Source organism: Hyaena hyaena, unplaced genomic scaffold (genome assembly GCF_003009895.1).
Source record: "Hyaena hyaena isolate Hyena2069 unplaced genomic scaffold, ASM300989v1 scaffold_139, whole genome shotgun sequence".
Taxonomy (NCBI): Eukaryota; Metazoa; Chordata; class Mammalia; order Carnivora; family Hyaenidae; genus Hyaena; species Hyaena hyaena.
Window position 1 is genome coordinate 2976400 of NW_024080771.1, and position 14808 is coordinate 2991207.

At 35.4% G+C, this 14808-nt stretch overlaps 1 protein-coding gene across 5 annotated transcripts in view; it reads right to left on the bottom strand.

Moving 5' to 3' along the window:
- Positions 1 to 14808, bottom strand: part of STAU2 (staufen double-stranded RNA binding protein 2) — a 298759-nt gene that overhangs the window by 160633 nt on the left and 123318 nt on the right. For all 5 annotated transcript variants that reach the window (XM_039238380.1, XM_039238379.1, XM_039238381.1 and 2 more), the window contains 2 exons: positions 8568 to 8705; positions 66 to 197 (listed from right to left, as the gene is read on the bottom strand). In XM_039238380.1, the coding sequence (XP_039094311.1) occupies positions 66 to 197; positions 8568 to 8705 (270 nt within the window). The remainder of the gene's footprint in view (positions 1 to 65; positions 198 to 8567; positions 8706 to 14808) is intronic.

Sequence of the window (14808 nt, forward strand, 5' to 3'; positions counted from 1 at the left end):
CGATTTGCTCATCACTTTGATATTCTCACAGGGCAGGTATGTGCAAATGTAAACTTAGCTCTCACCTTGTCAAGTTGATCTTGAAGACTAGTGGATGCTTTATAACCAAGCTGTAACAGCATTGCTTCTGCAGCATTTTTTTTTGCTATCTTTTTGTTAGGTCCTGTTCCAGTAGCAACTTCATTGCCTACTTTGACCTGGTAAGATTAAAGTAAGAAATAGATGGTAATTGCTTTGGTAAACGGGAACTCCTTACCACCAAAAAGCAACGTGTTATGCTCTCTAGCATTCACAAATATAAAGTTCAGCCCAAAATAAAAACAGCAATTAAGATACTACCTCAATTACATACAATGATATATTCAAGTGAAAATACATGTAGAAAAAAGTATGACAATGTGGTCCTCAAAAAGGCAATGGGGATTTATTCCAGGGTGACAGAATCTTAAATGATTTTTACTTCCTTACATAGTTCCATGTTATTTAATTTTTTAAACAAAAATATTTATATAAGCAGAAAAATAAAATTCACATTATAACAGAGTTTATGTTGGTTAAGAATCCATTTAGCATTATTAATTTAAATTAATATACTAAAAGACTAAAATTCATGGTGGTGCCATTCAAAACAACGTTTACATTGCATCCCAACTTTACAAAGGTTTATGTTAAATAGTTCCTGAGAAAAATTAATGTACAAAGGTTAATACGATATTGTGGTTAAGAACAAAAGATTTCTAGGTCAGAACTGGGCGTGAAATTCAATTCTACTACTTCTTAACTGTATGAACTGATTCAATTACTCAATATTTCTAAGCCTCAGTTTTCTCATCAGTAAAAGAAGGGTAATACATCTATGTCACTGTATTGTTCTGAAAATTAAACAAGAAAATGTATGTAAACTACAGTGTATAATAAATCATAACTGGTCAAACAGTAGCTTTTTGTCATAAGAACTATTCCACAATTACCATTTGCAAATAACTGATGCATACATACATATATATATATATATATATACACACACATATATATATGTATATACGTGTATTTAAATATACATGAGCCATCTCCTATCCACATAGACATTTTCTATGATGCATGTGCCAAGAGCTAATGTAAATGTAAAAAGTATATTGGAAAGGAAAAAGGAAAAAAACAAATAATTTTTAAAAACTAAAGAAAGCAAAAAGTATAGCATTACAAGGAGAAATAAAAAATATACTACAGTGGGATTTGACTTATACACTGGTCTCCATAAATGATCAAAGCAGCAAACAAGAAAGAAGATAAGCACAACTTTGGAAATGAAACAATGCAGTCTGAATTATCTATGAGCAAAGAAGAAATCCCAATAAAAATTGGGAAATATTTTAAATAAATAATAATGGAAATACAATTATCAAAACCTGAAGGATATAGCTAAAGAAGGGTCTAAAAGAAAATATATAGCCATAAAAGCTTAGAGAAAGGCAGGAAAGTAATGACCTAAACATCCAGCTCAAAAAGTTATGAGAGCAAAACAAATCCAAAGAAAATGGAATAGAGATAAGGAGGGAAATTAAGGAAAAAGAAAAAAATACAAGAAAGAAATTCAAAGAAGGCAAAAGTTGGTTCTCTGAAAAGACTAAATAAAATGATAAACCAAAGTTAAGATTGATCAAGAAAAAGCAAGAGAAGGCACTAATTAAGAATGAAAATGGGAGATTACTATAGCTTCTGTAGAATTAAAAAATAATAAGGGATATTGAGTATTTTAGCTAAAAACTTTCAAATATTTAGAGAAAGGAGAAAAATTCCTGAAAAATACAAATTACCAAAACTGGCACAGAATAAATCCAGAATTGTATAGTTCTATAACTACTATAAGAAAAAAAAAAAATCAAACAATATTTAAAAATGTTTCCATGAAGAAAATTCCTGACAGCTTCTCCAGCATGTTCTTATTTAAGAAAGAATAAGGCTAACCTTACCAAATTCCACATAAGAAAAGAAAAAGAGAAGTCAGTCTCCTATTCAATGAGGTATCAGTTTGACTCTAACACCCAACAAGAACAATTTAAGAAGGAAATTTACAGACCAATATCATTCCCAAATATAACTGCTAAAGTTTAAACTGTATAATAGTATATTGAACAAAGCAATAAAATAAAAAGAAAAATCACGACAAAGTTAGGTTTATTCCAGAAATGCAAGACTGGTTTAACATTCGAAACTCAAACAAAATCAATGGAATCTGCTATATTAACATGTTGAGGAGACAAAACATAAGTTCATCCTAATAAATGGAGCAAAAGCATGTGATAAAACTCACCATACATTCATAATAAAAACTCCTAGCAAACTAAGGAAAACAGGGAACTTCCTAAATATGATAGAGTACTTTGCAAAAAGCCTATAGCAAACCCCAGCAAACATTATACTTACTTTTGAAATTTTGAAATTAGAAACAAGACAATGATGCCCTCTATTTCTACTAGTATTTAACAATTTACAACAAATCTTAGAGAAATAAGATAAGAAAGAAACCAGAGATTTAGAAGTATAAAAACAGTCATTATTTGGATATATATTTATATAGGAAATCCAAGAATATCTATAGCTAAATTATAAGAATTTATGAGAGTGTAAAGTTTTCTATGTATATTGTAGTATACAAAAGCCAACTGCAGTTTTTTTTAATGTTTATTTATTTATTTTTGAGAGAGCAAGAGAGCCCAAGTAGGGGGAGGGACAAAGAAAGAGGGAGACACAGAATCTGAAGCAGGCTCCAGGCTCTGAGCTGTCAGTGTAGAGCCTGACACGGGCTCAAACCCACAAACTGTGAGATCATGAACTGAGCCACCCCAGGAGCCCTAAGCCAACTGCACTGTTATATCCCATCAACAATCTAGTAGAAAATTATTAAAAGATACCATTTACACTGAGTGAAAGTCAAATACCTATGATATTTAAAAACTTTATATAGGGGCGCCTAGGTGGCTCAGTGGGTTAAGTGTCCAACTTCGGCTCAGGTCATGATCTCACAGTCCGTGGGTTCGAGCCCCGGTCAGGTTCTGTGCTGACGGCTCGGAACCTGGGGCCTACTTCAGATTCTGTGTCTCCCTCTCCCTCTGCCCCTCCCTCACTCGCTCTCTGCCTCTGTCTCTCAAAATAAAGACACTAAGAAAAATTTTTTTAAAACAAACTTTATATAGAAAATAATAAACACTGAAAAAAATTAAGGTAAACCTAGTAGAGATATACCACTCATGTACTGAATACTCAACATGATATCAATTCTCTTTAAATTGACCTATAAATTCAATGAATTATCATCAAAATCCCACACATGATTTTTACAATACTTGACAAGCTGATTCCAAAATTTATATGGAAATGCAAAGTGCTAACAACATTCAAGATCCTCTTGAGGGAAAACAAGGTGGGGGCATTAGTCTTCTGGATGTCTACACTTATAATGTTAACATAAGGGAAAAGACAGATAAACTTGTCTGCATTAAAATTAGTTACTTCTGGGGGTGTCTGAGTGGCTCACTTGGTTAAGCACACAACTCTTGATTTTGGCTCAGGTCATGATTGCATGGTGATGAGATCAAGCCCAGCTTCAGGTCTGTACTGACAGAGCCTGCTTGGGATTCTCTCTCTACCTCTACCCCCCACCGCCCAAACAGACAAATAAACTTAAAAAAATAATTACTTCTGTTCCTCAAAAGAATATCACTAAAATTGGGGAAAAAAAGAAAGTCACAACACAAAAAGAGGTATTTGAAAGGCCACATACTGAAAAAGACATACATTCCAGAATATATAGTAGACTCCAATAAATCAATTTTTAAAAGAGTTATTTATTTTTTAATGTTCATTTTTGAGAGAGAGTGAGCAAGCATGAGTAGGAGAGGAACAGAGAGAGGAGACAGGATCCAAAGCAGGCCCTGCACTGACAGCAGAGAGACATATACTTGGATCAAACTTATGATCCGTGAGATCATGACCTGAGCCGAAGTTGGATGCTTAACCAACTGAGCCACTAAGGCACCCCAAAATCAATTTTTTTAAAGCTAGTAGAAAAATGAGCAAGAAAACTGAACAGGTAGCTTATAAATGAAAATTTGATGTCACTATGCTTTGTTTTAAAAAAAATTAAATAGTTGCATGCCACTTTAATAAAATTTCACAATTACATTACACTGTGAACTAGCAATGAATTGTGCAACTAATCCAGCTTTCAGATATAAAACATGACACTTCTACCCATAGTTTTCTTTTTTGGCTCTTGGGTGAAAGCATAACTGGCTATTTCACTTGTCTCAGAACATATCAGTTCCCATCTGGCATCCACACTTGGGTACTGCTTGCCATTTATTCTTCCACCATTATTTAAGTTTGATTTGTGTTACCATTTCCATCACTATGTTTAAGCTTCAGTGAACCAAGTAATTCTAACAGAGGGTTAAAAAAAAAAAAAAAAAAACCCTTAAATACAATGTGCAAATTATATGACAAAGTCAAGATGAACTAAATGACACAGTTCTTGTTTATAGGAAACATTGAAAATGTATTCATTATGCAATTTCTATAGCAACTCTTACAAATGTTACAGTTCAAATCTGTGCACTGTCTTTGAAACATTTCATTGCTCCTTCTTCTGAAACGAGAAGCCAGCACATTATGACAAATCAGCAGTCTATGGACTTCCCTCAGAAGCACTGATCAAATACTGTCCATGGCAGGTCCCTGGAGCTGAGTGAACACTTGCTATCTCCCACAGCTGTGCTGGCCTGCATCTGACCTGAGCGTAGCAGGCTCTAGCTATAAGGTGCTGGAGTCCCTGGCTAAAGCCAGGCCTCTGCTACCGGTTATTTTTTCCAGTGTTTGGTCAGTTCCAGATTCACCAGCCCGTGTTGTTGCTGGAATGCTTGCTGGCTAACAGAGTAGGCCAGCTACGTCAGAAGCTTCCTCTACTGCTCTGAGGGTCAAAAGACTTGCCAAAGTAAATGAAAACAAGATCAGTCAGCAGCAAAAAAAATGTTCCAGCTGTTTTGACATGCTACATACACCTCACTAGCTCTCATTCAATTCTTTTGCTGCTTCATCTCTAAATCTCATTTATCTACCTAGGCCTGATGCTCTTTGACTCTAGTCTCCTGTTCTTGGGTAAGGCTATTCCTGACTCAGCATTCATGACTCAACCTGTATCTGCTAGCTTTCCATCTGACCTATTCTGCCACCTTCAAGACTTACTTCTAGAACAGGTACTTCCGGATTGGTCTTTCCCATTCTCCCACCCCCTGCCTCACACAAGTTGATATGGTGGCAAGGTTCAAAAGGTTGCAGGTAATCATCCCAGAGTTATTTGCTAGTATCAAAAAACAGGACTGTGCTGAAGGACTCTGATTCCCTGCTAACAAACACAGTGAACATTAAAAAAATATATAATTATAGAAGCAAGTAAGTATGTAAGTAAGCAAGTATGTAAGTAAACTTCATAAGCCATCCTCCTTGAAAATTCACAGTATTTTTTAATTATTACAAATACTATTTTTACATTAAAATGTTAATTTATCTACAAAGAAGTTCAATTATTTTGCTATGCAATAACTTTAAGACTGCCTGGTTTTTATCTTTAAATAAATCATTTAAATAAGTCCTCAAAAAACGTAAAAAATAGTTCTAAAATAGCATTTACCAAAGACTTAATTGATTCACTTTCAATGAGTCACAAATAAATTTGATGGGGGTATCTGGGTGGCTCAGTTAGTTAAGCATCTGACTTCGGTTCAGGTTGTGATCTCATGGGTTCCTGAGTTTGAACCCTGCTTCAGGGGAGCTCCAGTCCCACTTGAGGGGGAGCATGAGCCCTGCATTAGGTGAGCTCAAACCCCACCTGAGGTAAAACTAACATGAGCCCCACTTCTGGTGAGCCCGCTGCCTTCTCTCTCTCTCTCTCTCTCTCTGCCCCTCATTCACTTGTGCCTTCCCTCTTAAAAAAAAAAAAATACAGATAGGGGCCCTGGGTGGCGCAGTCAGTTAAGTGTCCAATTCTTGGTTTCAGTTCAAGTCATGATCTCACTGTTCATAGGATCAAGCCCCACACTGGGCTCCATGCTGACAGAGCAGAGCCTGTTTGGGTATTCTCTCTCTGCCCCTCCCCTGCTCTCTCTCTCAAAATAAATAAGTTAACATTACGGTAAAAATACAAATAAAACTTACGAAATTTGCTTTGTATTTTTTAAAAACCTGAAGATCTTAATGAGAGGTAGAAAAATTAACGCATCCACTATATAATAATAGAATGTGCTGATATACAATTTGGTGTGGTTGTCATTATTTTCTCTTTGAAAATTTAAAACACCTCTTTCTAAAAAAAATATAAAGCTCTAAGAAATATGCTCTAGAAATAAACACCCCAATTATGTCATCAGAGATTCTGTCTAGTAATCAATACAAGTAACTGCATCTACTTTAAAACACACAAACTTACCTTTTTTAAAAAGTTTTAGTGATAGATAAATATGAGCATATTATCTCTGGATATTTTACTTCCACATTCAATTATAACAAATGATAACATGGCTTAAGTAGTTTATACAAAAGCCTGTACTTTGATAAACTTGCTGCAATACTATAATGAATCCTTTGGGGCTCCCAGAAGGGGGAAAAACAGTATGAATTCAGTGTGAAAACATTTAAACGCACAGCCAAATGTTCCCATTTGACTAGAATGTTTATGAATACCCATAAAATGGAAGCTGGCCTAAAACATTCTAAATTCCTTTTTCAAAAGGGGTACTCAATATGCTCCACAGGAAAAAAAAAATTGTTTAATAAAGTCAAAGCCAGTTTTTATTTCTAACACAGGTCTAAATTTTAGGTGATTTTCCCCTCCTCAGGTTTTGGAGTTCAAAAAATACTTCCTAGAATTCTTTAAAGCTAAGCATATAAAAAGAAAAATGGTGCCCATATTTTACAAAGTAAAAATACTAGAATAAAACTGTTCTGGGTCCTAATGACATCTAGACAGTAATGTGCTTACACCAAAGAAGCATTCCCCCCTCTTTGGATATTGAGGTTCCCATCATAAGTTTACATCTCCAACAAAAGCCCAAGATACTAGCTCTCAATCATACACCAAAGGTTTCTTAAGGTAATACTATATACATATACTATATTAGGTACTCTGAGATAAAGAAATATGGAGATTATAAATTGGGAAAGAAGGTAAAATTTAGATATGCATGAAAAGTTAACCAATATGAGATACTATGAGATACTATGTTATTAGTGCCAAAATATCAGCCACATGGTCAGCACTTAACAGACACTTGTTGGTTTTAACTGGATTAATTAAAAGTGAGATCTATGGGTCTAATTGGAGAAAGTTGCTTTGACAAGACAATTATAACAAAAACAGTTTGGGGACAGTAAGGAGAATTTCACTATAGACTGGGTATTAGATGATTCTAATGAATATGAATCATGCCTAATGTAAGAATATAAAAGAAAAACTTCCATATTTTTTAGAGATATACACTAAGTACATAGGCTAAAATGATATGTGGCAAGATATTAGCTTTGAAATACTTCAAGAAAAGAAGAAAGGGAGGGAAGGAGGAAAGAAAAATTGATAGCAGAAGTAAGTGGGGCAAAAATCTTAATTGTTGTGTTTGGATGCTGGGCATATTCCTCATATGCTATTCCTATTTCATTATATTATTGCTTGTAGAAACTATTAAATATATCCACTTTTGGGTATACTTGAAAACTACATAAGAAGAATTAAAGGTTTCTTCACTACTAGGGCTTGAGTTGGCAAATGAAGATGAATGGATAAAATTTTCAAAGGAGAGGGGTACCTGGGTGGCTCAGTCAGTTAAGCGATCAATTCCTGATTTCAGTCCAGGTCATGATCTCATCGTTCATGAGTTCGAGCCCCACATTGAGCTCAGCATTCACAGCATGGAGTCTGCTTCAGAGCCTGTCTTCCTTTCTCTGCCCCTCCCCCACTTGCACTCAAGTGCTCATGCTCTCTCTCAAAAATAAAAATAAACGTTAAAAACAATTTTTTAATAAATAAATAAAAGGGGGGCATTTTAGGCATGCACCTCAATCTGAAGCCTCTCAGCAATTCTGCATCCCTCAGCCCTCACCAGCTAGCTTTCTTCCCCTAATTTTCCTGATAACCCGAAAGCTCATGCTCTTGACCCTGTTGCATCTACTACATCTATCTTCTAAATTATGTTTCTAATTCCATCTGTATCCTATCCCCAGTAGTTAACAGCCCCTGACTGCAAAGTATAACATAAGCTACAGATAGGAATTCTGAATTATACACTCTGTGGTAAATAACCTGTGTGAGCTCACAGTCCCTTCAAAAGCCCAGACTGTCTATTCGAACATGTCCTTGACACTTGAATGTTTCAGGCAAGTGGTAGGTGGGCCTGGAAGGAAGCAATGTTATTAGTTTCTAGTTTGCCTTACCCCCATTATCTCTATTCCAGTCTGGGGGTTTCTAATTTTTTTCAGTAGTTACAAAATTTTTTTTCTAATATAGAAGTTAGAAATACCTGCATCACAAATTCCCGACGTCGAGGCATTCCTCTTTCTGAAAGCAAAACATAATCTGGCTCCTTCTCCTTTTTGGCCTGTTGGATTTGAGCCAGGCGGCTAATGGGGTTCATTCCTTGACCATACTCTGGTCCAGCCTAAAAAATAATTTGAGAAAATTTCAAAATACGCTTGTAACACTTGTTATCAGATCCTTTAAGAAACAGTGGTTCTCCCCGCATCCTCTGCAAAACCATGACTGGGGAAGATAATGTAACTGGAGAGTCACTGATGAAGATTTATAAATGTAAATTATAGAACAGATCTGAAACAAAGACTTTTATGGGATTTAGGGCTCAAAGGCATTATTGATAAGTTGGGTTAAGTCTGTGTCACAACTTCTGTTCATCAAAAACACCAATAAGAAAGTAAGAAGACAAGCCATGAACTGGAAAGAGATATCTGCAATACATATAACTAAAAAAAAGATGTATCCAGTATCCAATATACATTTTTTTAAAACTCCTAAAAAGTACTAAGACAATATAAAAGAAAAATGGGCAAAATAGATATTTAACAGAAGAAAAAACTATGAAAGGATAATCACTCTCATTAAGACTCAGAAAATGGGGGTGCCTAGGTGATTCAGTTGGTTAAGTATCCAACTCTTGATTTCAGCTCAGGCCATGATTCCAGGGTCATGAGATTGAGCCACATGTCGGGCTCTGTGCTGGGCATGGAGCCTGTTTGAGATTCTCTCTCTCCCTCTCCCTTTGCCCCACCACCGCTCTTGCACACACATACGCTCTTGCCTGTCTCTCTCTCTCAAACAACAACAACAACAACAACTCAGAAAATGCATATTAAAACCAGTCAGATTATTTCACACTCATCCATCTGGCAAAAATTAAGAAGTCTGACAGCCCAAACTGATGAGGACAGGGAGTAACAAAAACTTATGCACTGCTGGAGTGCCTGACTGGCTCAACTGGAAGAGTGAATCTTGTTCTCGGGGTCCTGAGTTCTAGCCCCACATTGGGTGTAGAGATTACTAAAAAAGCCAATGAATAAACTTAAAAAGAAAAAACAAAACCCTTAGGGGAACCTGTGTGGCTCAGCTGGTTAAGCATCTGACTCTTGGTTTCAGCTCATGTCATGATCTCACAGTTTGTGAATTTGTGCCCTGCATCAGGCTCTGTAATAATAGCATGAAACCTACTTGCGATTCTCTCTCTCTGCTCCTCCCCCACTCGCTCCCTCGGTCTTTCTCTCAAAATAAACTTTAAAAAAATCCTTATACACTGCTGATAATATAAATTGGAAAACAATCTGGCAATGTCTAAAACCAGTAGCCTATTCACAGAATTATATATACCCTTAGAAAACGGTTTCCTGTATGTGCCAGCTCATATGTACAGGAATATCCATCGCTGCATTACTTGAAATAGCAAAAATCTGAAAATAGCCTAAATATTCATCAATAAAATAATAAATTATGGCATGTTAACACAGTGGAGTGGCATAGAGCAGTGTGAATGAATTAAGGACAGCTGCATGCTTCAAAATGAGTGAATTTCAGGAAAAAAATTTAAGACAAGAAAAGCAAGCACAGAGAATACAGTATAATTTATGTAAAGCCCACTAAAATCGCAAAACACTGCTGAAATTAACCAAGATCTCAATAAATGGACAGGCATATGTTCATGGATCAGAAGACTCAATATCTTAAAATGTCAAGTCTCTTCAAACTGATCTATCAATTCACTGCAGTCACAATCAAAATCCCACCATACTTTTTCTTATAATACTTAATAAATTAATGCTAAAGTTAATGTGGAAATGCAAAGGACAGTTAACCAAAACAACTTTGAAAAAAAGAAGAAAGTTGAAAGATTCAGACTACCTGATTTCAAGATTTATTATAAAGCTATGATAATCAAGACAGTATGTGTAGCACTGGCATAAAGATAGACAAAGAGATCAACAAACACAACAACATCCAGAAATAGACCCATACATATATACGGTAATTTCTGACAAAGGTAGAAAAGCAATTCATTGGAGAAAGGGTAGTCTTCTCAACCACTGGTACTTCAACAACTGAATATTCATATGTAAAAAAAAAAACCCACAAAATTTACTCCGTACCTCATACAATTACAAAAATTAACTCAAATGGTTCACAGACTTAAATGTAATACCTAAACTATAAAATTTTCAGAAGAAAATATAGGGAAAATTTTTGTGACATGATTAGATGACAATTCCTTAGATACAACACTGAAATCCTATTCCATAAAAAATAATAAATTGGACTTCTTCAAAATTAATAATTTCTCTTCTTTGAAAAGGACAAGTCACAGGCTTGGAGAAAATATCTGCAAACCACGTATTTGATAAAGAACTTGTATGTGGAGAGGAGTGAAATTCGTGCAGGGGATTAAGACGCACAAACTCTAGTTATAAAATAAATAAGTCACAGGGACATAAGGTATAGCATAGGGAATGTAGTCAATGATATTGTAGCAACTTTGTATGGTAACAGATGGTAACCAGGCTTAATGGGGATCATTTCATAATGTATAAAATATTCAATCACTATGACGTACACCTGAAACTAATAGATATTTCATGTCATTTATGATTCAATGAAAACATAAAGAATTCTCACTGAAAAAAAGAACTTGTATCTAGAATGTATGAAGACCTCTCAAAATTCAGTAATAAATTTATCATATTTACATTTTATTATTTTTATTATTACTTAAAGTTATTACTTAATTTTTTAAGTGGGCAAAAAATTTGAACACCTCATGAAGCCTCATTTGCTACCAAACACATAAACAATGCTCAATATCATTAGTCACTGGAGTAAATTAAAACCACAATGAAGTATCAGTATGCATGTATTTGTACAACTGAAACTGAAGACTGTATTATGTATTAGAGAGGATGTGTAGCAACTAGAATGATGGCTGAAGAAAATGTAAAATGGTATACTCACTTTAAAAAACAACTGGCAGTCTCTTAAAAGGTTGAATAGATACCGACTAAATGACCATGCCACTCACTACCAAGCATTTACCCAAAAAAGAAAAGTAAAGCTTATGCCCATAAGACATACACACATGTTCATAGCAGCTCTATTTATAGCCCCAATGAAAAACATCCTAAATATCCACTAGAAGGTGACTGGATAAACAAAGGATGGTATAACCATACAACAGAATACTACTTAACATTAAAACAGAATCAGGGGCGCCTGGGTGGCTCAGTTAGTTGAGCTTCCAACTTCGGCTCAAGTCATGATCTCATGGTTCCTGGGTTCAAACCCTGTGAAGGGCTTTAAAGTGACTGCACAGAGCCTGCTTTGGATTCTGTCTCCCTCTCTCTATGCCCCTTCCTTGTGCGCGCACGCACATTCTCTCTGTCTCTCAAATATAAACATTTTAAAAAGCTTTTTTAATTAAAAAAAAAAAACCCAAAATCAATAACTGTTACATGCAACAACATGGATGAATCTCAAAATGATTCTGCTAAGTGAAAGAAGCCAGCCAAAAAAAAGGTAGTTGCTTGGGAATGGAGGGTGGAGGGATTACAAAGGGGCACGAGGAAACCTTTGGGAACAACGGATAGACTCATTATCCTGATTATGATCATGGTTTCACAGGTGTACACATATAGCAAAACATATCAAATAGTATGTTTTAAATATGTACAGTTCATTATATGTCCATTATACTTCAATAAGGCTGTTATAAAAGCTAGCTAACCAAACGCATTTTTTTCAGTAAAACAAACATACAGTAAAAGTATAAGGTAAGGAAATGTTAAATACAAAACTAATATTGTGATTAACTATGTGAGGTGGTATCTGGATGTAACAGAGGAGGGGCCCACACACAGCTTCAATCTCATTTAAAAATGTTCTATCTTCAAGTTGGGCGGTAGGTCTTCATTTAACTTAATATGCTTTTTAACTTACATACAAATAGTATATAAGCCATTTAGAAGGTATTCTATTTTTAATGCTATATGGGTAATGTTTATGAATAAAGCTTTTAAAATGTTTTTTTTTTAAAAAAACTGATATATAGCTGCTTTAATGCCTTCTAAAAGGTTTAAAAACAAAAAAAAATCTTTGTGAATCAAATATTCTCTGTGCATATGAACCTTCTTCATATATTATTTCTAGAAATGATGCTTTGTATTTATCACATGGGCAGAACTTTATTTCTACCTGTGAAAATTTATTCTAAAACAAGTATTAGAGACAAGGGTAATCACTATGTTACTGACTATGTACGTGCCACGAAACTTATATATAGTTGGAGCTCCTCCTCCTAACTGGTGGCTCTCGATCACCCCTAGTTTGGTGCTGTGGGTCAGATCCTGCAGGCTCTTTTAAATAATGTTTAGGATTCTGGACTTTATCCAAGAGCAATGGGAAATTACTAAAAGATTTCAAGCAGAGACATGACATAATCTGACTGGTGTCTCTAAAAGATAACACTTTTTAAAAGATCAGTTGACAGGATGTCAAAAGTACTTGTAGGAAGGCAATCAGAAACCTGCCTGCAGTGCCGGCAAGAGAGGATTCTGAGCTGAACCAAAAAGGTGGCAGAGAGATGGAAATAAATGAACCAACTTAAGAAATACTTAAGTGATAGATTCAAGAGGACTTGATGATTGATTGGATATAATGGTTAAGAGAAAAGTAAAAATGACTCCCAGGATTCTGTTTCAGCAGCGGGATGGTGATGCCAGGCACTGTGATAAGGAATGCTGGAGGAGAAGGAGTTTATGATGAGTTTGATGTGCCTGTGAAATAAATAAGAAGTGAAGCTGTCCAATAGGTAGCATACAGCACAGAAGAGTATCTGGGAATCATCTGTCTAGAGACTGAATTGAAATCCTAGAAGTATGAGGTATGAAGAGCAGCCTAGAGGCAAGAAGAAAAAGATTGAGAACTTCAGTACTGCGACAGGTGGGTGGAGGAAGAGGAGAGAAAGGGAAAATTTTAGCTTTTGATAAAATACTGTTTTCTACCTCTACTTAATAGCAAAAAAAAAAAAGAACGAACAAATGAAAACTAAATGAATTATAAATGAAGGACTGATAAATACAGACAATAAGTTATAAGCCTAAGAGTGGGATATCAACAAAAGGTAAAGGGAAGCTTTTGCTTTTAGCACTAGCTTTTAGCACTAAAAGTATGCCTAGTTCCTGAAGACATTCAAATAAGTATGTACTTCCACTGGGTACACTGTCTTTACTCTTATTTAATTTGCCTCTTTTATAAAAATGATTTTAAGTTCCAAAACACTGTTGTTGATATGGATTCCAATGACAAAAAACCAGATGCATAAATCCAATTAGATAATAATGGAGTCTGAGAACATTAAGAATGGCTGGTTTCTTCCCTTGACTGAAATTAACTACTAGCATCTTTGACAATTAACTTATTCCTTGGATATCAAGTCTTGTGTTATCTTTTCATAAACTAGTATAGGCAGTCTTGCGACAGTTGTATCCAGACAATTTTATCTCCAACATCAGAAACACTTCTCTAAAGTCTCATCTTATAGAAGAGAGCCACATTAAAAAACAAACTATAAATCCAAAGATGTAATCAGAACAGTCTAACATTTTAACAAGGTAATAACTCTGTAGAGTTAATCTTAAAATCCAAGAGGAGTTCACAATTAACCAGTTTCAAAAGGGCACTGGAAATGGTCCAGACATGACTGGACCTGGAACCCAACTGTTATATGATAAGTTTCTTAAACATTAAGACCCCTTCTGTAAAATGGGATCAACAACTACACCACAGCATGATTAAGAAAATTAAATAAAATAGGGGCACCTGGGTGGCTCAGTCGATTAAGAGTCCGACTTTGGCTCAGGTCATGATCTCACGGTTTGTGGGTTCGAGCCCCGTGTCGGGCTCTGTGCTGACAGCTCAGAGTCTGGAGCCTGTCCTTGGATTCTGTGTCTCCCTCTCTCTCTGACCCTCCCCTGCTCACGCTGCCTCTCTCTCTCTCTCTCTCTCTCAGAAATAAATAAAACATTAAAAAAATTTAAAAAAAAAATAAAATAATGAATCATCAATAGTTTATTCTCACTTCTATTGCATAATAAGGAACTGTGGAGCCTACACGCATAAGACATAAAAGGAAGAGATGAAAATGCTGAAAACCAAGATATTATTCCAACCTGACCCATTTATTGGCCCACCATAAGGTGTGATCATACTTAAAA